Source organism: Mirounga angustirostris, unplaced genomic scaffold (assembly GCF_029215605.1).
Source record: "Mirounga angustirostris isolate CCGP_5_RB_7025 unplaced genomic scaffold, mMirAng1.0.hap1 SCAF_17, whole genome shotgun sequence".
Lineage (NCBI taxonomy): Eukaryota > Metazoa > Chordata > Mammalia > Carnivora > Phocidae > Mirounga > Mirounga angustirostris.
In genome coordinates, this window is record NW_026991725.1 from 37219822 (window position 1) to 37244173 (window position 24352).

The window sequence follows — 24352 nt, forward strand, 5'->3', positions numbered from 1 at the left end:
TGGTGGCCCTCTCCTCTGCCTCCTCCGTGTTTCTCATTCAGGGACCGGCTTTCGAAAGTTTTCACTACCTATCAACAGCAAGCAGGGATCCAGGCTGTGTGTCTTGAGTTCTGTGTTTCTGATAGGCTCCAAACCTCCCACGGAGGGGTGGGGGAACGTTGGATCTTACGTGACATCAAATACCTGTCTTACTGGTCTCCAACACAAGAGCATCTGGCTTGCCAACTTCCTTGACTGTGTTTTCGTTTCCAGATCCGGCTCACAGCATGTTTAAATGGATCTTAAATCCCTTACTCGCTTATCACTGCTACCAATTTCTAAGGCTGCCTGCTGAACGATGCAGGGACTTTGTATTCCTCAAGACACAGACGGATCCATCGCTCTAGGCCTATGGCCTGAGGGGATCAAGGGCTGGAGAAAGGAAAGGAATCTCAGGCAGATGAGGGAGGTGGGGGTTGTGGAGGAGTGGGGTGGGGTATGTGGCGTGTATTGTGGGGGATGAGTGGGAGTGCGGGGGCTGTGAGATATGCGTGTGGGCTATGTGAGGGTATATGGGATGTACGGGGTGGGGGACATATGGAGGGTTGGGGTGTGCATGTGGAGGGATGGGGGTATAGGAGTATGTGTGGGGTATAGGAGTATGTGTCGGGCATAGGAGTATGTGTGGGGTATGTAGGCGTGTGTAGAGTATGGGGAAGGGAGAATGTGCGGAGACAGGATATAGGGGCCCATGGGGTATGTGGGGGTGAGGCATGCAGGCACAAGGGTGAGTGAGGGTGCTGGGGGGGAAGGGTAGAGGATGTGCAGGGGTGAGGGGTGGGAAGGGAGTCAGCAGGGGCATGGGGAGATGAGTCTGTGTGTATTCATCCCAAAGCGGGCCGGGGAGGGAATGAAAAGATGGGATAAATGAGAACAGATACCCTTCCTTCCCCCCCAGGGTCTGCCATCACCCCAGCCAGGCCAGCTAAACAACCAAACCGAGCACCTGCACCAGGCCTGAAGGAGACTAGCCAGAAGCTAGAAACCACGCAGGGGCTAAAGGAGGCTTAATAACTTAATAACCCTTCCTACTCCCTTCACACCGGGAGGGAAGTAGCTGCAGACACCTGCCCTCCTGGCCTGGTAGGGAGAGCAGGAGAAGAAAACAGGACAGAGAACAAACATCCCCTACAACCTGGAGGTGTGGCCAGTGGCATGAAAGAAGGAGTCTGCAACCCGGCCAAGGTTGTGGTTTTCCAGCTTGCTAAAAGTACCCCCCAGCCCGCCCCCAAACCTCAGAACCGAAGCAAAGCAACTCACCTGTCCACTAGAGAATACGAACACGAGAGCTGCCCCGGCTGCCGTCAGCCCCCATGTGAATAAAGTCCCCAGCAGCGCCTGGAGCACAGAGCTTTGGCCTTGGAGCATGCTGGATACGGCTGTGTGCAGAAGAACAGGAGAGGGTCAGCCACCCGCAGTCCCTTTCAGGGACGCCCACATGCGCTAAGGTGTCCTAACACCCTCCACCTGGGCTGGCCTGTAATCTGGGTCGGTGCGATGCACCTTTCGGCCACGCCATCCCTCCACAGAGTCAGGCCGAGCCTCTCCATCCAGGCCCACCACATGTCAGAATTCATCCAACCCTGAAAGGACAGACCTGGGGCTACCTAGGGAGATGCCAGGGGAGCCCACGGAAGAGGTTAGGACATTGGGACAGAGTTCCAAAGAGAAGAAGCTCACAGAATGTGGATTATTTAGCTGGGAGGAAGAGAGCACAGGAGGGTCTGATTACAGCCTTCCAGCACATTCTGCCTACTCTTATCTGCCCTTGTCCATCATTTGTTCTCTCTCCTCTGAATACAGGTGACGAACTCAGATTCTCCCTTGAACCTCTCCCTCCTAAGTCCTGACCAAACCTTCAATGGCTCCCCACGGAGGCTCCTGTGGCAGCCCCCCTGTGACTTGCCAAGGGCATATGCCCCAACTGCCGTCCAACTAGCCCGTCGACTCTTCAACCACTACCCCCTATGTGGGCCCTGTACTCTAGCTCAGCTGAGTCATTGATGACACCCTCAACAAGTCCCAGATGGTCCCGGCTCCAAGTCACTCTGCATCCAGTTCCCTCCCAGAATGCCTTCGTCCTTCCTTCTCTGCCACCAGCCGACCCAGGGCAGATTCTGCTGCCCACCTGCCGCCAGCCGACCCAGGGCAGATTCTGCTGCCCACCTGATGCCAGTGTGGACTCCATGCTTTCCAGAGCCCCCTCCACTCCCATCCCAGTGCCCATCTGCGGTGCTTCTTTGTGCAGGCTTGCCTCCTTCATCTTTGATATCGTTAGCTGAAGAACAGGGACAGTGCCTTCTCACACTTGGCACCCCAGTAAAATCGGGCTTCCTGGCACCTGAAAAATACCTGTTGTATCGAAAAGAGCCAGCTTACCTTGATAGGACACTCAGCAAGGACAAGGAGATGGAGCTCTAAGTGGCATTTCCCTGTCAACTGAGCACACCACTGCTGAAATGGAACTTCTACCACTGCCCACCAAGGAGAGAAAGGGAAGTACCATTTCCTCTTGGTTTTGCTCAGAGAACCTCCTCTGGGCTTTAGCACATTTGAAATTCTAGCTCTGAAATGACAGGGAATCAGGCTCTTGCTGTGGAAAGTTACAGGGCAGAGAAACCCATTTGTTGAAAAGCCCTGTGTACACAAACATCAGGGCTCAGAGCCTCATCTCAAAGGGCTCATTCAGCTGCCCACTGGTCTTCCAGCACCCACAGAGCTGGACATGACCCAGTGGGCTCAGACCTGCCACGTCCCAGCACTGTGTGAGCAACCAGCAACCCTGGGCTTGCAGCTCAAGAGCTAGAGACACTGACTCTGTTAACCCTATAAGGAAATTGTGGCAGAGGGTGGACGGGGCCCTTATGCCAAGGATTGCAACCTGGTAAGGCTGTGAGTCTCTGCAAACCCAGGTGAGCCCAGGTGAGCCCAGGCTCAGCTCCAAAGCCAGGACGCCTCTAGGAGAAATAGCATCTATGGATACGGACTGTGTCTGAATAAAACTCAGGACGGTGACTGTACCAAATAAAGAAAAAATACTGTATTTTTTAAAAGCCCGCCTATCTACATACTTCATCTTGTTAAGTGTCACCCTAAAATGAGTGGTTCATGTTTGTTTGTAAACCAAGACACCTGGATCATGGCACCACCCTTTTATTTCTAGCTGCTTGTGGATAAAATCTGAAACAGCATTTACAAAGGCCTATAGCTATCATCCTCTTAGTACTTATCATCTGAGACAGGTCAAAAAAGAAAAACAACCTTTTTTTTTTCAGTACTGAATGTGCCTTTCAACAGCTAAGAAAACAGAAAAGAGGAAGCCATTTCCATTTGCCAACAGGCCAAAGTCAACGTGGGGTTTATGGGCCAGCCAACAAGAGAGCTCTGGGTGTTCCTGGGGGCTAGTGGGAGGGAAAGCACTATCCTAGCCTGTCTCCATTTACCTGAGCACCCGAGACATAAGGAAAAGGGACAGCAAGGCCATGCACATCCTTTCCATCCCAAGAGTCACAGTATTTACCAATGATAATGCCAGCCCAGTGCCCCCAGGAGAAGTTTCTTCCATTTGCTATTTTAAATCCTCACTCCTGGAAGGGTGATCTGAGCTGGTCCCACCTTGGGAAATGCAGGCTCTCAGGCTGAATCAGAATCTGCATCTTTTTCAAGTTCCGGGAGGGATTCTCACACGCGTTGCAGTGCAAAGCACTAGTCTACGACAGAGACCCAGAGCTTTGAAAGTGAGTTCTCCTGCCCTACAAGGGAGGGACTGGCCAGGCTGACGCAGAATCTCAAGAGAAGGAAACGTTTTCTCCAATAGGCCGACCAGTAGCACCTGGAGGACAGGAGCGCCAGTCACAGCCCCTCAAAATCAGCTTCCACGATGGGGCTCAGACTTCCTTGTGAGCCAGATGTTAACACATAAACCTTGATTAGTTTGCAAGAGTGAGGATTATTCCCTGCCCTCCCCAACTTTAAAGATGCCAACACCACCCAACCTGTGTCCACATTCTGCTACGACCGCGGAGGAGGGGACCCTGACAAAGGATTTCTTGCTTTTCTCTCCTCGCAAACCTGTTGCCCTGCTTCCAAGAGCCTCAAGATGTTGGTGATGTTGCAGAGGTGGGAACAGCACCTAATAAAACTGCACACATACACGGCCCGATTCCACGAGGAGAATCCAGCAACGGGACTCGGGTTTGGGCCGATGGGACTGTAGGAAAAGTTCTCTAATACCTCGCTGCTCAAAGTGCGGTCCGCGGACCACGGACCCAGGGAGGGGTTAGCATAGCAATGCATAAGCTCAGGCCTGCTGCATGGTCGCCAGATTTCCAGTCGAGTTCGAGAGGCCGTGCTGACCCCCAGAATGAGCGGGAGGGGACGCAGAAGGGCTGGAATCGTAGCCACCTCTGCTCCCGGGGCTCCGGGGGGCCCCCACATGCCCACGGGGATGCACTGAACAAAGAGGATTTGGTGAGCCACTGTCAAAGGAAGGTAGGTCAACACCCTCCATCGGACCCTGGCCAGAGGCAGAGGGGGCTCCGGGCGGCCTTGCCCTCCTCGGCCACCTGCCACAGCCGCCCTGCTTCTCCTCCGACCCCCTCCTCTACCCCCGGGGGCGCCCCCTTCCAAACTCCATTTCGCCCTTCCAAGTCCCACGCTCTCCTGCTGGCCCCAGACCCCGGGCCTCCAGCCCAACCAAGGCGCTGAAGGGAGAAAAAGCTGACTCACTACGGTGCCCTCTCAAGCCCCCACTCCACTTCCATCAGCCCCGCTGCCGCTGGCTCGGCCGGCTCCACTCCCGAAGTCACTTCCTGCTTCCCTCCCGGCACACGTGTCCCTCCAGCCACCAGGCCCCTCCCCGCCCGGCTGCGACTGGCAGATCCCGCCCGAAGAATAAATTCTCTGGTTCACAGCCCTCTGCAGGCTCGGGAACAGATGGGGCGGGTAGAACAGAGCCCGGAGGCCAAGCGGAGAGCATTCCGCATGCCTAAGACTGCACAGTCTCCTATGAAGCCACAGAAATCCCGCAAAGAGCACCTTGTAACGTCCCTGACATCATTTATGTCACTACACTTAGCAGCTGAGTCCGAGGCCCTGAGTGAGCAGCAGAGCAGGATGTGTTGGGGGGAGGGAGGGGAAGATTGGCGGGGGGGGGGGGGGGGGGACCTCCTACTGTTAGCATCCTTCTGGGGTCAATGGCCCTCAAACTATAGCTCCCATCAGAATTCCCAGGAGGAATGTCAAAAACACAGAATGCTGGCCCTCGCAGAGGTTCTAGCTCCGGAAGTCTGGGTGGAGACAGAGATTTTCTGTTCTGAACTAGGATTTGCTGATGCTCTGGTCCTGGGACCCCTCTCTGAGAACCACTGCTGCAGGTCAAGAGCTATGCTCTCCAGGCCTTCTATAAAAAGACCAGAGGGTGGAACTTCTAGGCTTAGGCAAAAATGCAAACAGGATGCCCTGTTAAATTTGAATTTCAGATAAATGACAGAGGGTGTTGTTCTGTCAGTGTGTCCTGGGCAATATTTGGGACATACTCAGGCTCAACACATACTTCATATTTGTCGTTTACCAGAAATCCTAATTTAACCGGGTGGCCCATACTGTATCTCATGAACCTACCAGAGGGTAACCTGCTCAGACAAACTGTTCATCATCACAGGGGCCACAGAGCAGGGGATCCAATAGGAGCTGGCTTCTATCCAGGAAAAGGCGGCCATCCGCGCTGATGATGGCCCCACGTGCGTGGAGTGTCGGGAAAGAAGATGGCATGGAGACTGCAGGGTGCTCTCTGCCCTCAGGAGATTCTCAGACCAAGGAGAGAGCCAGACTCAGCTGTCTGACCACAGACCAAGGGGGCTTACACGGCAGAGATTTATGTTCTCACGTTCCGGAAGCAGGAAGTCCAGGATCAGTCCAAGATCAAGGTGCAGATTTGGTCCTTGGTAAGAGCTGTCTTTCCGGCTTGCAGACAGCTGGCTTTTCGCTGTTCTCATGCGGAGAAAGAAAGATCTCTCTCCCTTCCTATTCTTTCTTGTAAGGCCACCGATCACATGAGGACTCCCACCCTTATGGCTTCATTTAAGCTTAATGACCTCCAAAAAGCTCTATCTCCAAATGTACTCACACTGGGGGGTCTGGGCTGCAACATATGCATTTCATGGGTGGAGCCCTCCTGCGTAGGATTGGTGTCCTACCAAGGAGACCCTGCAGAGCTCCCTCTGCCTTCTGCCGTGTGAGGACACGTGAGAAGTCTGTGACCCAGAAGAAGCCCCTCAGCCCACCACGCTGACACCCTGATCTGGGACTTCCAACTTCCAGAACTGTGACATGACACGTTTCTGTTGTGTACGAGCCACCCCATGAGTCTTGTGGTATTTTGTTATAGCAGCCCAAATGGGCTGAGACACTCCATTTTACAGATAAGGAGACTGAGGTTCAAGAAAGCTCTGTAGTGAGCCCAGGTTGACAGGGTAGTGAGGGAATCTGAGCCCAGCTGACTCCAGAGATGGTACCCTTCCTGCATGGGACACACAGGGTTCACAGACTGAACAACCTAGTCAGCAGAGCCCTGGGTGGGCCTCAGGCTGGGGGGCCAACTCCCAAGGGACAAACCCCACCTTTTCCCTCCTTTCCCTCAATGAGCCCTGCACACATACATACACACACACACACACACACACACACCACTAAGCCAAACATCCAAACTGCCTGTCTTTCTCACACACCCTCATGGTAAGAAGTGCTCACAGTGGGGACAGAAGAGAATGTTGTTTCCTTAAAGCTCAGTACACTGGCTCTTATCTCCAGCCACCCCTGTCCTTCCCAAGTCTCTCCCCAAAGAGCAAAGGTGCCCTGCAGCCTCCATAAATGGTACAGGGGAGGAGGGAGGGGGTGTGCAAGAATAGGCCAGAGCAGGCACAAATGAAAGGGGGGGCAGGGTGTTAGGCAGGCAATGAGGGCTGCCTCTCAAGTATCCAAAGCCCATAAAACTAACTGATCTTGACAGTCAGCAAAGGAACCCCAGGGCAGTGGGATGGTGGCCCTTTCCAGAGGAATCACTGTGGCTTGCTTGATCTGGGTAAGCCACTGGAGCCTGGGGGTGGGGTGGAGGTGTGGGTGGAGGCAGCCGATCCTGGGTCTTTCTTTCTCTCCCTGTCCCTCCCTCCCCTCCCCCCTCCCGCTCTGCCCTCCCTCCCTTGTCTGAGATCTTGGTATCTCTTACAAGGTCCTATAGCTGCTAAGGACAGGCTTTGGAATCTGACAGCCTAGGACAAATCCCAGCTTGGCACATGAATTTCCTTGGACAAATTACCCAACCCCTCCCAGCCTCAGCCTCCCTATCCTGAGACAGTGACTGGAGCGAAGCCCCCAACACCCAGCCCAGCACCCATCATGGCAGCCTGAAAGATTATCCCTTGGCCCTCTCTCCTTCCTTCCTGCCTGCCTGCCTTCACAAGATGGCTATTTCAGGAGCCTCAGTGCCAGGCACTCTGTGGGTCCCTGCTACCCCCAGGTCAACTAAGCACCTAGGTTGCTGGGAGTGGAGAGTGTTCTAGGCAGGGAGGAGACCGGGGCTCATGTCATTGCTGATAACTTCCCAGAGGCCTCAGAAGAAAAGGACCTCAATCTAAGATCTTGTGATTTCTTCCTCATACTAAAGTAATATTCATTTTGATACCAACATTTCTATTTTTTTTTCCCTAGAGAAGACCCTTAAAATTGCATACACTTCAGAACCCACAAAACCTGACATGCCCTGGGTGCATACTTAGAGATTTCAGCTGGAAAGCAAATAGCTTCCTCTGGTAGGCAGAACAGTGACCCCCATGAAGATGTCCATGTCCTCATCCCTGAAACCTGTGAATAGAGACCTCCCACGGAGAAAGGATCTTTGCAGCTGTGACTGAGTGAAGGATCTTGAGGTGGGGAGATTATCCTGGGTTATCTGGGCGGGCCCAGTGTCATAACAGGGGTCCCCATCAGGGAAAAGAGGAAGGAGGCATGAGGACATGAGCAGAGGTCAGAGCAAGGGATGCCACGGGCATCTAGAAGCCGGAAAGGCAAGGAAATAGATTCTCCCCTAGAGCTTCCAGAAGGAGCACAGTCCTGCCAACACCTTGATTTTAGCACTTCTGACCTCCGGAATTGTAGGATGATACCTTTGTGGTGTTTTAAGCAACTAGGTTTACGGTACTTTGTTTCAGAAACTAACACACTCCCGTCTGCATGGAAGCATCAAGTTTCACTGCTACCTTTCTCTTGTGGCACCAGGAACCACCAGGACCCACACTCGGCCCCTGCCCACCATCATGACTAGGCAGGACAGACTATATAATTTGTGGGACCTGGCACAAAATGAAAACGGGAGGCCACTTATTCAAAAGGCAGGAAAAAAATGCCCTCAAAAGTACTAATTGGGGTACCTGGGTGGCTCAGTCGGTTGGGCGTCTGACTCTTGATCTCAGCTCAGGTCATGATCTCAGGGTCCTGAGATTGAGCCCCGTCTTGGGTTCCACACTCAGCATGAAGTCCGCTTGAGATCCTCTCTCTCTCCCTCTGCCCCTCCCCCTGCTCTCTCTCCCTCTCTCTAAAATAAATAAATCTTAAAAAAAAAAAAGTACTAATTAATAAAGCCCTTCTTTTCTTCTGCATCTCTCCTCTGCTCACTGAGGATTCCAGTGTCCCACCTGGACTTTGCTTACAAAACCCAAGTTAAGAGATAAAATTATTAGGAAATCTCAAGATGGTGACAGCAGGGCATTAAGCCAAGAGCAGAGCCTTTCCGATGGAGGAACCCCTCACACATGTGCAGGTCTCACACCCGTGAAGCTGGCCCTGTCACAGGTGCTGGGGTGGCAGGTCAGGATGGAGGAAGGCCACAATGTCAAAACGAGGAAATCGTGCCAGGGTTGGTTATTCAGCAAAAAAAAAGAAGGTCCACAGAGAGATTCGGAACCAGGATGTTCAGGATGGAGGGAAAGCAGAGGTGAGAGCCAAAGGTGCTGGTGTAAGCCAGCCTGAGGAGGGGACAGAGGCAGTCCCAGGAGACTGGAAAGAGGGGTAGACACCCTGCTGGGAAGCCTGGGCTTTGGGAAGGAGAAATTTCATTCTTGTGGGAAGGAAGGACACAGCAAGGGGAAAAGCAGACCCATCTCAGCAATCAGAAACTAGTGGACCAATATCTGGGCTCCCCAAGTTTTCCAGGGGCCTATGACATGGTTAAGAGTTGTAAAAAAATACTGGGTTTTTGGTTCAATAAGAAAAAAACTGGAAATTTAAATTAATAAGTGGTTAACTAAATGTCTATAAACCTTCATTAATTGTTGACCTTGGTGTTCAGAAAAATTTAATTACATTCAAAACACAATCTGAGGCTTAGCTTTTCTCACTTCAGGAGAATTCTTAAGTATGCACAATAATGGCCAAGAAACCACAGCCAATCATAAATTAAATAAGCTTAGAGCCAAATGACTTCAAAGGCAAAATTACAGAAATCTTCCTGATCACTTTAGGGGGAAGAACATACTTAATATGGAATGTGGGAACATTTTAATATGCTTGGTGCAATATGCGGTAAGATCTCAAAATGCAGGACTTCTTGGGGCACCTGGGTGGCACAGTTGGTTAAGCCCATGACTCTTGTTTTTGGACCAGGTCCTGACCTCAGAGTCGTGAGATCGAGCCCCACATGGGGCTCTGCGCTCAGCAGGGAATCTGCTTGAGATTCTCTCTCTCTCTCTCTCTCTCCCCCTCTGCACCTCCCACTCGTGCTCTCTCTCTCTCTCTCATAAATAAATAAATCTTTTTTAAAAAATGCAGGAGTTCTTTAGGGGCCTGCAAAGATCCTAAGAGGCCCCAGGGAATGGGGAAGGAGGCAGGAATGCTAGAAAGTTTATTCCTCTCTCCAAGAGGGAGCAGAAACAAAAGTCATCTCATCAGCAGAGGTTCGAGGAGGGCTGATGATAGGGGTGGATGAACCTCTCCAGCAAGGACAGTGGTCTCCCGCTGTCAAACCCCCCAGGGAATGGCACCAGCAAAGCAGGAGCCACAGAAGATGGGCTGGTGGGGAGGGAGCCCGCCTCATGTGCAGAAGGGAAGAAGGCGGGGAGGTGGTCCCTCAACCGTCCACAGTCAAAGGGAGGAGCAGACTCCCCGAGTCTCTCCAGGTCCCATCGGACTGAGCTGGGTGGGAACAAGGCCAGGACTGGAGATGTGTGGGTGCAGTGTGGGGTCATCTGAGAAGCCTCATGTAGTGCCCTGAATGGTCACCCCCAAAAGATACATTCAGATCCTAACCCCAGTGCCTGTGCATGGGACGTTATTGGGGAAAAGGGTCTTTGCTGATGTAAAGACCTGGAGGGGCTGTCATCCTGGATTAAGCGGGTGGTGCTAAATCCAGTGACATGTGTACTTACAAGAGACAGAGGGGAGAGGACCAGGACATAGGGACGAGAAAGCCATGTGGAGACAGACGCAGAGACCGGAGTAATAGGGCCTCAGCCAAGGAGGGCCGGGAGCCACCACCAGCTAGACGGGGCAAGGGAGGATTCCCCCAGAGCCTTCAGAGAGCACGGCCCTGCCTGCTTCTCACTTTCTGACTTTTTGGCCTCCAGAACCATGAGGGAATCCATTTCTATTGTTTCAGGCCCCCAGTCTAGGGTATTTTGCTATGGCCGCCGGGAGACCAAGGCACCCTGACTCCAATCATTTCTACCACAAGCTGGTGGGGAAGCCCCCAGGCACCAGGAGTTGCCCTGAGCAAAATGCACAACGACCACACCCTCCCCATCCCTCTGCCACCATCAGAGGGCTGAGTAGGCAGTTGGGTGCCGGATCCCCAGACATCTGACTGGGCTCTCCATTTTCCCGAATGATCCATCCGTAAATGAACCCATGTCCTATTTTCCCGCCAGCCTTTCTGCCGGCTGGGCCAAGATTCCTGTCTCTTCCATGCCCACACCTCCCCCTCGCAGCCCCCAACCGTCCCCCCTACAAGTCACTGTAGGAAACCTAATTCATCCTTAAACACATCCCTTCACATCTTTCCCAAAATATGTCTGTGGCAGGTGAATAAAAAGAGTGAAATACCTCTTAGCCAGAGAGTTTCCTCAGACACCTGAGCTCTCGTTCAGGAAAGCCCTCCTTTGGGTCTGTGGGCTTGTGCATGACAGCGCCCAGGTGAGCATGAACGGAGGCATTTGTCACTTAAGCCAGGTGTGCCCTTGGCCTCAGGGACCTGCCAGGGCGACAGCAGTGACAGAAGCAATCAGGGAGGAAGCATGCAGGCTCCTTCTAAGGAATCAGGGTACTGCTGTTTGAGCTCCACATTTTTTTATTTTTTATTGTTCTTTTTGGCCAATAACTCAGTGGGCAATCTTGAGCCCGTTTCTTTCCCTCTCTGAAACTGAAAAATGTAAGGGCTGGACCAGGTGACCTCTGAGGCTCCTCCTATGTTGAGTATGGATTCCCTGATTGAATTGCCAAAGCAAAACAGTGCCAGACCACAGACTGGGAGCAAGGTTTTACCCAAGTGTATCTGAGGAGTTCTTTTGTGTCCTAATTTAAGAAAGAAAAGAAAGAAAGAGGTAGGAAGGAAGGAAGGAAGGAAAGAAGGAAGGAAGGAAGGAAGGAAGGAAGAGGGGGAGAGGGGGAGAGGAGGGGGAAGAAGGAGAGAGATGAGAGGGGGAAGGAGGGAGGGACAGAGCAAAGGGGGAGGGAGGAAGCCATCTCTTTGTGCTAAAAAGGACTTTCTCGACCTGACAGGAGGTCACCAGGCTTCCTAGTTCAGCTTCCACCCTTGGGCTCCTTATCGGTTGGACTGTGTCCGGTCCCCCACCCCACCCCACCCCCCACTGAAATTCACATGCTGGAGCCCTAACCCCCAGTCCCTCAGAATAGGACCATATTTGGAGATGGGGTCTTTACAGAGGTGATCAAGTCAAGGTGAGATCATGATAGGATGGGCCCTAACCCAATATGACTGGTGTCCTTATAAAAAGGAAATCTCCAGACACAGGGACACATATAGAGGAAAGATGACGTGAAGAGCCACAGGGACAAGACAGCCACCAGCAAGCTGAGGAGCGAGGCCTGGACGGATCCTTCCCTCGGGACTCTCAGAAGGAGCCGACCCTGCCCACACCTTGATTTCAGACTCCCAGCCTCCAGGACTGAGATGACAAATTTCTGTTGTCGAAGCGACTCAGTCTGTTGTGCTTTATAATGATAGTTCCAGCAAACTAACACAGGGCAGAAGGTCACCGTGGCTTATACCATGAAATTTTGTGCTGGGAAGCACCTCCAAGAGCTTCTGGTCCACGCCTCTTCCTTCCCCAATGGTGGCGCAAACCCTGGGCTGGCAGGTGGTTTGTGCCAGAATCGGGGGGCAGACCCCAGGCCTCCCCTTGGCCCCATCTCCCCCACATGTCACACATCTGTGAGTCCTTAATCATCCTAAGCTGTTGGATCAGAGTCACAGCCTTGCAGCTCAACCATGAAAATGATTATTTTAAGCAAAACTACAGGGACATGGGTCAGGATACCACAGCTAATAAAAATATTTCAGGTCCTTTCCGGGCATACTGCAAACAACTGACATTCCCATTCTGTGTCTTAACACATCCCCAAAGCAAGAGTGTGGAATACTGTAGCTATTTTCACAGTAAGAGTTCTAAAATTGTATAAAAATACTACATAATTGAGAGGCGCCTGGGTGGCTCAGTCGGTTAAGCCTCTGCTCTTGATTTGGCCACAGGACACGATCTCGGGGTCCTGGGATCCAGTCCTGCCCCCAGGCTCTGTGCTCAACGGGGAGTCTGCTTGAGGATTTCTCTGTCTCCCTCTCCCTCTGCCCCTCCTCCTGCTCTCTCTCTGTGTTTCTCTCAAATAAATAAATAAATCTTTTTTAAAAAGAAGTAGTTAAATTTTTTTTAAAAAATATGATGTAATTGAAACTTTACACGGATTCACACTGGTCTTTTACCTACAGTGGGCATAATTGGCAAAGCTTTATAATCTTGCCTCACATTCAGGAACTGTCAACGGGGATCTGCAAGAATAATACAGACAGAAAGCCCTTCCACATAAAAGGCACTCGAATAAATCATGTGCCTAATTAAACGGAATGATGGAGGCTCACATATTACCTTGTGCCTTCTGCTCCTGTTAATGGGGTTGGCTCATCAGTATGATTTCTCAGGAACTTCCTTAATAAAACTATTTAAAATTACAGACAGAAAAAGATATTGGTCATCCTAATGCTCAACAAAAAGATAAATTATAGAACATAAATGCTGTAGACTTTCATGCGGTTAGTAAAAACGATAAATATCATGGCAACATGGGAAATATTTATGTCATATTTTGCGATAAAAGCAATAGACAAAAATATGCCACTTTGTTATCACACTAGTAAAAAAAATACACAAGTAACAGAAGACTAGTAGGGAATTCATACTAATTAGTTGGGGCACTGGGTGATGAGAATGTAGAGCTTTTCCCCCTTTCTGTAATGCTACGTTCCTTTTATAATTTAAAAATATTTTAATAAGGTATAAAAGAAAGCGAATACAGGAAACAAGGCTCACTGAGCTTAAACCATGACACCGAAAGCCAGTAGAGGAACCCCAGCCAGGTTCTACGAATTCTCAGCAGAAGACTATCTATCAGTCCATAAAATAGATTCTGTGCTTGCATCCCAAGCCACCTGGATGTTTAAAACACCCAGGTCTTTGGAAAGCCAGGTTCCCTGGAAATTTTCCACGATTTATTTTAATCAGTCATTTCCAAGAATTGTCTTCACCTCATTAGCTCTTCACCAGGTCAGCTGCAGAATGAGGTAGTCTCTGAGTGATGAGAACCGAAGGCCCAAGGAAGGTCCCTCCCTCCCTCCCTCCCTCCCTCCCTCCCTCCCTCCCTCCCTCCCACATGCACAGGCGCCTCCTGGAGCCCCTGGGGACCGCCTGTCACTACCAGGCGGGCCTGTCACACTCTTGCCTTCCAGTTTCACAGACAGATGGTTGGCGGCGCCGCGGCTCAGAACATCTGAGCCCTGAGGCGCCCACAGACGGGTGAGCTCCCACTGCCCGCCAGAGGCCCTGTTCCTCTGGCCATCCCAAATGCTCCCTAGGTATTCCCAGGCAAGTACCCATAAGTATGGGGCAACTGACGCTCCCGTTCTCCTCCCTCCAGCTCCACGGAAGTACAAAAAGAGGCGCTTCATGCAGGACCCCTGACACATACCCAACTGCTGTCAGGAGGTCACAAGGCAGTCGGACTTCAGAATGTCGTCCCCTGAGGTGCCTCCACTTGGGGTTGAGAAGGCTGTTCTGAGTTCTTCCAGAACCTTCTATAGCCATGGTGGGGAAAGCACTCTCTGGTCCATGTTCATACCAAAACCTACTTTGTGTTCACTTTAACAAGCATTGATTATCCAGTGTGTAACTATCTCTGTGCTGACTAGAAGCTACCTGTTATTATTTATCCAACCCCATCCCCCCCAAAGCAGTTTAAAAGAATTTCGTCAGCCAAATGATGTTAAGCCAGCGTTATTTTCCCCATTTTAAAATTCATTAAAGACACACTGATGTAACTACTGATCAGAGCTTCAGATCGACATGAGATACCAGAGCTACAGAGCTGAGAGGCTATCATTCCAGCCCAAAGCAAAGAAATTAGATTCTAATTTGCCTTTGCCTCGTTTGGCTTTTGGAAATATTAATAATTGATAAACACGATACTAGGTAGCTCCTTCAAGCTCAAGAACCCCAAGCTGGGAATCACAGCTGTGGAGGGGTAAAGAATAAATGAAACACACAGTTCCTGGCTTCCAGAAACCAGGAGAACAATGTAAATATATCGATGCAAAACAGTTAACGATGTGAGCAGCTCCCAGCCCTTGTCCACTGCTGTTCTAATACATACGCCAATTAGGCTTTTCAACTCTAAAGGGAATTCTAATGAATGCGTGCTATCCCTCTGGTGAACAGAGAAAATAATAAATAATTGTCAAATAAATGAGGGGTGACCTACTATTTTCTAAGACTCTTCATTGTTACAGTACACACTCCTAGGCAAGACTTCCCGAACACGACCTCAGGAAAACCCCAGAGCACAAGATTAATCAAAGAAGAAGTGCAGCAGCCGCCCCAGGGGGCCCATGGGGCTTGAGGTGACAAGCCTGGTGGGGGGTTTGGGGAGGAGCTCACCCTCAGATAATCTCCCCCCCATAAGTGCTAATTCATCCTCTTCTCTTGGAGGCTTTCCCATCTCCGAACCCTCATCCGTCCAGGTGGTGGTTACTATCAGCTGGAAACGGGCCACGCCGATGATGCCGAAGTCCTAGAGCAGAGGTCGTTAAGGGCTGGGAGAGTGGAGGCGATGGTGAGGGCCGGATCCTTATAGGACAGAGAGCGATGTGGGTAGACAGGGAGGAGAGGAAAACACAATCATGATGGGGAGACCAGTTTAAGCAAATGCCCAGAAGCAGAAATTAACCAGAGTGTTTGGCCAACTCCCCGGAAATTGGCCAAACCATAGTACTGAGGGTTTGGATGGCGTGCGTCCTGAGTCTACCCTAATTCACCTGCAAATCCACATCAACACAGACTCTATGCTCCATGCAGCATGGGAGCTCTTTATTATATAAAATCTCAGGCCTTTTTAAAAAATAAGTCATGTGTATTTGTCACCCATTGAGAACATAAGCTACTTAAGAGTTTGGAAACATCTCACACTTTCTACCCACCGCAAAACTTACTTCCTTGTGGGCAAAACCCTCAAGAACTTTATCAGTCAGGAAAGACTGGAAGTTTGACACAGGGGAATGGCCTGTTCCAAGGAGGAGGTAGGGAAGAATCTAGAAGCAGGGGTAACAGGGATGGGAAGAAGAAAAGACTAGAGGCTGAAAGACCTTTCAGAGAACAGCACATTTCACAGACAGAGGATGAGAAACACAGTTCCTGGTGATACCAAAAATGTGCCCCGATGTCAAGCAGCTGGGTTTCCTGACTCATACCCGCTTCTTTCCCCAGAATGGGAGAGAGACTAAAATACATAAAAAGCTTCCCTTGAGTTCCCACTGCATGGGACTCAGACCTTCCTCGTTAAAGGAAATCTGAACGGTCCAAACTTGTCCTTCCCCTGGGGATATGGTGGGGCTCATAGAGTGACCAACCGTCCTGGTTTCAAAGGACTGGGGGGTGTCTCGGATGCAAGACTTCTGGTTTTCTTCAGAACGGTTCTGGGTCCCTCCACATCACATCACACACAGGAAGGGCAGCTGAAGGCCGTCAGTACCTGGCTCCTCCAGGTGTGAGCCATGCACCTGCAGCATAGGCCCATCTAGCAGCTCCCAGGTGGGGAGCCTGGGAGGGGTGCAGAATCCCAGCCCCCATTTCGACCTGATGAACCAGAACAAACAGTTTAAGCAGAACCCCCCTCCCCGGGGGGATGTTCCTATATACACTCAAGTGTCAGGAGCATGAGATTTTTGCATAAAATTTGTTCCTTAAACAGTCTGTGAGTCTGTGCATGCGCCGTTTCTTTTATTGTTTAAATATCAGGGGAAACCATCCAAAAGTGGTGCCAAGTGAATTATAGCTTTTTATTAGCAATTACAGCATCACACAGCAGGAAAGCTGCGGAGCGATGCTGCCTAAAGAATCGTTTTATTTTCTCTCTTGGTTCTCTCCTCCAAATTTCAAGGATAATGCAACAGTCCAGCACAAGCATCTTGGATCCAGTGGTTGCTTTATTAGGCAGGCATTTTTCCACCACGGCCTTAGTGACATTTGCCACTTCATTCTCTACAGTGGGGGAAGCTGTCCTGTGCATGGTCAGATGTTTAGCAGCATCCTTGGCCTCGCCCCACTAGGCGCCAGGAGCGCCCGCTCCCAATGTGACAACCAATAATGTCGCCAGTCATTGCCTGGCATCTCCCTGAGGGGCCGAACAGCTCCCAGCTGAGAACCACCATCTTAGACAAAGAAGAGGCACTCTTAGGGCAACAGGAAGCGAAGGGAGATGGTCTGCCTGCTGGGGAGCTCGTTAAAGTCTCAAAAACCAGGCCAAGCTGATCCCTGCAGGCCCCTGGGGAGAACCAGCTGGGTGGCCTAAGGGCCTACTCACGTCTAAGGCAAAGCTTTCTGTAGATGACATTAATGAAGACAAGCAGCCCGACTGCCATCAAGTTCATGCTGCCTGCCTCTCTGCTTACAGCTGCTCTTTATTATTTAACTGGCAGAGCACAAGGAAGGCCCTTTTCGCCTTTTTATTGGAATGCCATGCTGAATGATACTGGAGGGTTTCTAACAGCACTGTTAACAACAACAAAAAAATGCTGGCTAATGTATGTTAGAATCACCAGAGTAAATAAGCCATCTGGCCCAGTCCTCAGCCCTGGTAACATAAGGGGGACCCTACTGCTGGCAATGCTGTTTTCTGTCTGAGTAGCCCCAGGAGGCTTGGGGACAGGGGAGAAGCTCCCACCTCTGGCTCCAGGCCGGCCTGAGCCTCACCCTCACTCAAGGCATGTAGACAGGGCTAACTATTGTATTGTGTTGATTCTAAGATGCACGCACCACCACCCCACCCCCGTTTTGGCCTCTCGGAAATCTGATTCATTTTGCCATCAGCCAGGTGGCAGGTGGGAAGCAGTCATCAAAGCCTAATCATGCGCCCACATTGGAAGCGGAGGCCTGAAACGCTCAGTAGGACCTTGCAGGTGGGGAAGAAGCTGAGGGGAACTCTTCTGGCCCCTAGGAGATAGACGGTCAGGGAGCATAGAGGTGGGAAATCGGATGTCTTCAGTAACATTCCTGGAGGGAGCAGAGTGGCCCAGTCCTACACGAGTCCCTGGATCAGCATATGAGCATCACCTGGGATCTTGCAAGAAATGCAAATTCTCAGGCCACATGCCAGACCGATTGAGCCAGAATCTGTGAGTGGGGTCCAACAACATGTGTTTCCGCCAGCCCTTCAGGATATTCTGACGCTGTTCAAGCTGGGAAGCACTCCTCCACGCATTTGGCTTAAATATACAAGGTTGGCTTACATCAAGAGATCAGCCCCAATGGCTTTTATTTCTTTATGGATTCTTTTTTTATTTTATTTTATTTATATATTAGAGAGAGAGAAAGCACGTGAGAGAGAGCACAAGCAGGGGCGAGGGAGAGAGGGAGAAGGAGAAGCAGACTCTGCTGGGCAGGGAGCCCAACACGGGGCTCGATCCCAGGACCCTGAGATCATGACCTAAGCTGAAGGCAGATGCTTAACAGACTGAGCCACCCAGGCGCCCCTTCTTTATGGATTCTTTTAAGAAATTCTACAGCAGCAACACTCTAGATAGGGACTATACTGTATATGAGGGGAAAAAAATACATAACCTGAAAAGGGGCTGAGAAACATCAGTCTCAAATATGAAGAAGTTTCAAGAAGTGATTCTTCCTGCAATTAATTTTAATTCTATTCCTTTATATGTATCTATAATATATATATATATAATATGTAGGTATGCATATAGGTATTTTTTCCTTTACGTGTATTTATAATATAAAACTAAGCAGAAAAGAGTTCTTTCAATGAGTAAAACTGAAAATTTCTCAGTATAAGTAAGTCATATTGGTTTTGGCAGTATGCTTTTCTTTTTCTTCCCTGATGCATTCCTAGTGCATCCTTGGGTGACTGGAGTCTCAGGTTCAGTAAAATGCAGTATTGTGCGATCTCACTTTGCTTGGTCCACCTGAAATCTCTTATGATGCAGTTTAAACCTTTTCTTCAGCATGGCTAGACCACAGGTAGTCACTACCTTCTGTACAATGATGTATTACATGCTCAAAGATGATGGATGGACCTTTTCTCACCTTTCCTATCTTTCGTTGGGCTCTCCCACTGAACCCTACATCAGTCCCATGTCCCCATCCTCGCAGCACTGCTGTGGCTTCCTCTGAATTCCCTCCAACCAATCGAGGCCCCTTTCAATGACAGAGGGGCTACAACAAAGTGTGCAGTGAGCTGCCAGGCCGAGTGAGTTAGACATCTGGAGCACAGCTGGGTGCTGCTGGCAGAGGCTGGCTTCCGCCCCTGAAGACGAGCTGAGTTGGGGCATCTGTGAGGGCCTGAGAACCAGGCACGAACCCCTCTTTAGGACCCAGAACCCCAGAGTTCTCAAGTGAGTCAGGAGACCAGAGAGAGCACCAAGCACATCAGCATGATAAGCAGTCCTAGATGACATTTATGCAGCCAGCTATCTACTGCCCAACCTTTCAACCAGATTTCTCTCTTGGGGCCTGTGGGAGCTCTGAGGTCCCTTGGTGACCCAACAAGAATTGACTAGAGGCTAAAATAATTGCTTTACAGCCAGATCAGGACAACCTAGAGGGAACTGGGGCATGAGCCCAGTGGCTAATGTGTCATGGGGAGCAATAGACGGTTGAGCCCGCTGGCCTGGCCCAGAGGGAGAGGCGGCCCCTTCCTTTTTGCTGGGCTTCAGGGAATTAGGATGTTCAGCAGCAAGACAGACTTCAAGAACCTGAGGCATCCATCAAGGCTGGGGGCTCGGCAGAGGGCACTGCACATCACGGTGGACTGTAAATACTTAGAGGCGATCATGACATAGTCATTGAATGAAGGGAGCACGGATAAGGGTGGGGATCTTGGGATCAGCATACGAACACTTAAATCACTTGCAACATGTAATTGATCTGTTTTCAGCTGTGGGGAGCCAGGGGAAGGGTTATTGTTGTGTTGTGTCTGATTGGTGTGTGTCTTCCTTACGAGAATCAAAGCTCCAAGCACACAGCCTTGTATCACCAGCACCTACGGAAATGAATCTGCACAGTAGGTGCTCACTAAATAAATCTGCTAAGTTCACCAATGAATGCATTGGTTCAAAGACCTCCTTCCAGCTTAGACTGGAGATTCTTGACCAGTCAGGTTGGGGATGGGGTGGAGAGGGCAGGGAGGTGTAGCGGGACCATCTTGGGAATTTTTCTAAATTACATATAAGAGCTACCACGTGACCTTGCACGAAGTGCCATTCTAAGTACTCTACCTATTGCAATGTATCTGATCTTCAGAACCACCTTATTCATCTGTACCATGCCCACTTTACAGATGAGAGACTGAGACTGAGGCATGATCCCACACTAATGACCAGAGTGTCTGAGATAACCTCTCGATTGGCAAGATCCTGTAATTGAGAATAACTGCCCTGGGGACGCTGTTGGGGGCAGAGGGCCACAAATCCTTTAGTGTGTCAGGGCAGAGACAGAGGAAGAACCACTGCCTTAGTTTATCTAAGTCAGTGGCTGAACCAAATCAGTGGTCATCTCTTGAGCTGCGTGGCACATCAAAATGCACCAGCATCCTCTACATCATCCCCCAAAAGTTCACATAGCTGTACATGTGTGTGTATGTGTATATATACGTAAGTACATAGATATATGAAAAAAAGTATATATGTATCTATATACCTACATGTGCATTTTCATATATCTATATACTTACACAGATATATACATACAAACATATATATACATATAATTTCAAATTATATAATGTTATGTATATTTACGTGTATTTTCTTATATAAAAAATATATAAATAGTGCCTGGGTGGCTCACTCGGTTGAGCATCCGACTCTTGATCTCAGCTCAGGTCTTGATCTCAGGGTTGTGAGTTCAAGCCCTGCGTTGGGCTCCATGCTGAGCGTGAAGCCTCCTTAAAAAAATGTATAAATAGGGGCACCTGGGTGGCTCAGTCAATTAAGCATCTGCCATCAGGTCATGATCCCAGGGTCCTGGGATGGAGTCCCAAGGAGCCTGCTTCTCCCTCTGCTCCTCCCCCTACTTGTGCTCTCTCTCTCTCTCCCTGACTGATTGATAAATAAATAAATAAATAAATAAATAAATAAATAAATAAATAAATATTTTTAAAAAATTGTGTAAATAAAAATACATTTATATACTGGGCGCCTGGGTGGCTCAGATGGTTAAGCGTCTGCCTTCGGCTCAGGTCATGATCCCAGCGTCCTGGGATCGCGTCCCGCATCGGGCTCCCTGCTCCTTGGGAGCCTGCTTCTCCCTCTGCCTTTCTCTCTCGCTCTCTCATGAATAAAAAAAAAAAAAATCTTAAAAAAAAATTTTTTTAAATAAATAAATAATAAATAAATAAATACATTTATATAATATATAAATATAATGATTATGTAATGATTGATTATTGTACGATATCATATATAGTTTATCCTACAACTTTTCTCACCACAGACCTCTCCCCAAGCCCATCCCACATAACTCCACCTCTTCCTTCTGTTCCCTGCAGCAATTCTATTGAGGAGATGAACTGTATTTGAATTGACCTCCTGAAGGACTTCTAGGATGTTCCTAATATTTTGCTAGGACAGATGACGCTCTAACAATTCCTCTCGTGTGTTTAAGCGCCGCTGAGGACATTTCTGCAGGAGCCAATCCTGGAGGAGCAAGTCGGGACATAGGGTATGAGCATGTTTTATCTTGATGGACACAGCCGAACTACACTTCTGAAGGGGGTCTCCAAATTCCACTTCCATTATCAGCCAGTGGGAATTCTTCTGTTGTTGTGGTTGCCAAATCGGATAGACAACGATGGCCCGTCGTGTGGCACCCAGTGTGTAGGCCCTCCTCTGGGCTCAGGTGTCAGCTGGGTCCTCAGAGAGGCATGCGGTGCAGTGCTGGAGGGTGTGAGACCCGGTATCCCACACCCAGGATTCCCACCCACCTCTACCTCTCATGGACTGGTGGCTCTAGTTCATCATCTATAAAATGGGAGAACTCAAAGCTGCTGGGACGCGGGAAGGGCACAGGGAAAGCCCTCGGCACAGAGCCTTGGCCCACTCTTGACATTGAGGCTAGCCTGTGGAATCCCACACGCTCTACACAAGCCACCTCTCTCTCTCTCTCTCTCTCTCTCTCTGTCTCATACACACACCTCTCCCAGCAACCTAGTTCACTTCTGGTTCTCCCACTATTTTTTGCCTTTATATCTTCCTCCTTAATCCTCTTGATCTTCCCGACCACAAATCCTTTTCCTCATCCTGGCGACCCATCTTTACGTGCTGATGCCCTTCCCTTCATTTTCACCCACACCTACCTGGGATGTGGCCCCTGTGGGCAGCTCTCGATTCCCCCGCCCCCCCACCAGCTTGCCCGAGCTTCAGGCCCACATAGTGAATGCCCTGTTAAAATCCCATGATCCCAGTCCACAGCGTATCTACCAAGTAAGCCAACAGCGAAAATAAATGGATAATGTCAATGCAGCTTCCTCTTTGTAGCTCAAGTCTTTCCTCTCTGTGCACACAAACCATCTGCAGTTAATCGGTTCTAAGAACACACCCCGAGCCTGGCAGTAAATCAACGAGCCTTGGTTTGAAATCTTTTCCTTCTTTACCATTTGGAAAACACAGACAAAGGTGAACATCCCTGGTCTTTTGCCATAATCTCCCTTCCTTGTGTTCTTGCTCAGCAAACCCACGATTTCATCTACAAGTCTGGAGGCATCCAATTCATCTAGGCCAGGAACACAGTTGTTCAGGAATGCCAGCCAGAACTTGGATTACTACCTAGTGATTTCTGGAAATGACTTAATCCCCATTTCCTGCCCCCACACCTTCGCCCACACTTCCATAAATAAAGATTCGCAGCGAGATTTGCACCTGTTGCCATCCAACTGCTAGCCCCCATCCCCAAATCCAGAGCCGAGAATCAAAGGGCAACACAATTAGCCACGTACAACTGAAAGAACAGGCTCTGCCGGAGAGGAGGTCCGCATTAGAATTGGACAGGACCAAAGCCGATCTTTCCACTGGGTGCGGTGACCTTTCTTTCCATGTTTATTTGGAAATGACCTTTAAGCAGCAATCAACGAAAATGAAATGCTTCAAAGGAATAAATTAGATAATGCAGATGTTCCCCAGTGGTAAGTTATGCCCGAGGAAAACAGGACAACATAAAAGCAGCTCTGCCCTGGGAAGCCACCTTCCAGTCTGCCCATTAGACTAATAAGCAAATACAGAGTTCTTGCAACTCTTGTCAGTCAGACTGTTGAGGACCTGAAGGCAGGCTGACCTGGGCAGGAAACATGATTGTTTCCAGACCTGAACCCAAACTACTAGTTGACATTTCATTTTGATTCTGTTTGGAGCAGAGGTAACTGTGTTACTTGCTTGCCCAACAGATGAGTTACCATTTCGGGGCGGGGAAATCCAATGGTCTAGGCCAAGGTGGGAGCTTGGTCAGCTCTGCGTGCCCCATCCTAGCCTCATCACAGTTATAGTAATTGACTCGTTACTGAGCATTTACCACATGCTGGGTTTTTGCTGAGTGCTGGGGAGGCTGAAACACTAGAGAAAAGTCAGCCCCCTCAAGGTCAAAGACGGAGACAACAGGGCTACTGAACCCATGGAGGGCATGACCCTCTCCACCATCGTATGTTTCTCTTGGGTGTGTGTCTTCTCCTACTGTGCATGCTCTGCTCTTTTCTCTCTCCCACTCTCCATTTTCCGTCTTCTGGCTTATATCTAACCCGGCCAGGGATGGCACTCTCAGGTGTCACCAAACAGTGATCCTTGGAATTTAACAAATCACTCAACCTTGAAACAGAAGCATTTAAAAAGAGAAGCTCAGAACCAAGGACTTAGGCCTCCTCTGCCACCTGATTAGAGAATCCTGGAATCTTCAGAACCTCAATCTCAAGATAAATATCTCTTCCCTGTCCTGGGAAATCCGGGAGGGGGGGGGGCGGGGAGGGAGGCAGAGATCCAGTACAGCGAGGGGATCCACCTGGGGGGGGGCAGGGCGTGCTTTCCTCCAGGGGGAGGGGCTTCCACAACATCCCCTGATCCTCTCCCCTGGCCCATAACATCTATCACTGCCCCCAAGCAAAGGATGCCTCACAAAAGGACTTATTTGGGGGCAGATGTGAAGTCACCCTGGAGGATAGCCTGGTCCTACCTCCCGTTCCCTTGGGAACCACAGAGGGAAGTCAGTGCATCAGGAGACATCCGTCCCTGCAAGGCCCCTGCAGAGGCTGCAGATGGGGACCAGGCGGCCAGAGTGGGCAGGGCCTTCTGGGGCTCCAGAATGGCTGACCGTGGATTGCTCTTCTCTTTGAGTAAAGGTGGCTTATGGGAGTTGGGGACTGTGTGAGGAGGGCAGGGACTTTTCAAGATTCAGAGCAGGAGGGAGAGAATGAACACCAGCCCAGCCAGGAGGGAAAGGAACGGAAGTAACAAAAGTGTAGCCCGGTTCCCGGTTTCCCACCAGCTCCCTGGGGC

At 50.0% G+C, this 24352-nt stretch overlaps 1 protein-coding gene across 10 annotated transcripts in view; it reads right to left on the reverse strand.

Annotated features, from left to right (window-relative positions):
• The window catches only part of SLC39A11 (solute carrier family 39 member 11), a 403594-nt gene that overhangs the window by 323799 nt on the left and 55443 nt on the right, over positions 1 to 24352 (reverse strand). For 8 of the 10 annotated variants that reach the window (XM_064583524.1, XM_064583522.1, XM_064583521.1 and 5 more), the window contains one exon: positions 1300 to 1418. In XM_064583524.1, the coding sequence (XP_064439594.1) occupies positions 1300 to 1418 (119 nt within the window). Of the gene's footprint in view, positions 1 to 1299; positions 1419 to 2418; positions 2562 to 4767; positions 4872 to 24352 lie in introns of those variants that run through there. The other 2 variants (XM_045888555.3, XM_045888554.3) reach the window with 2 other exon arrangements.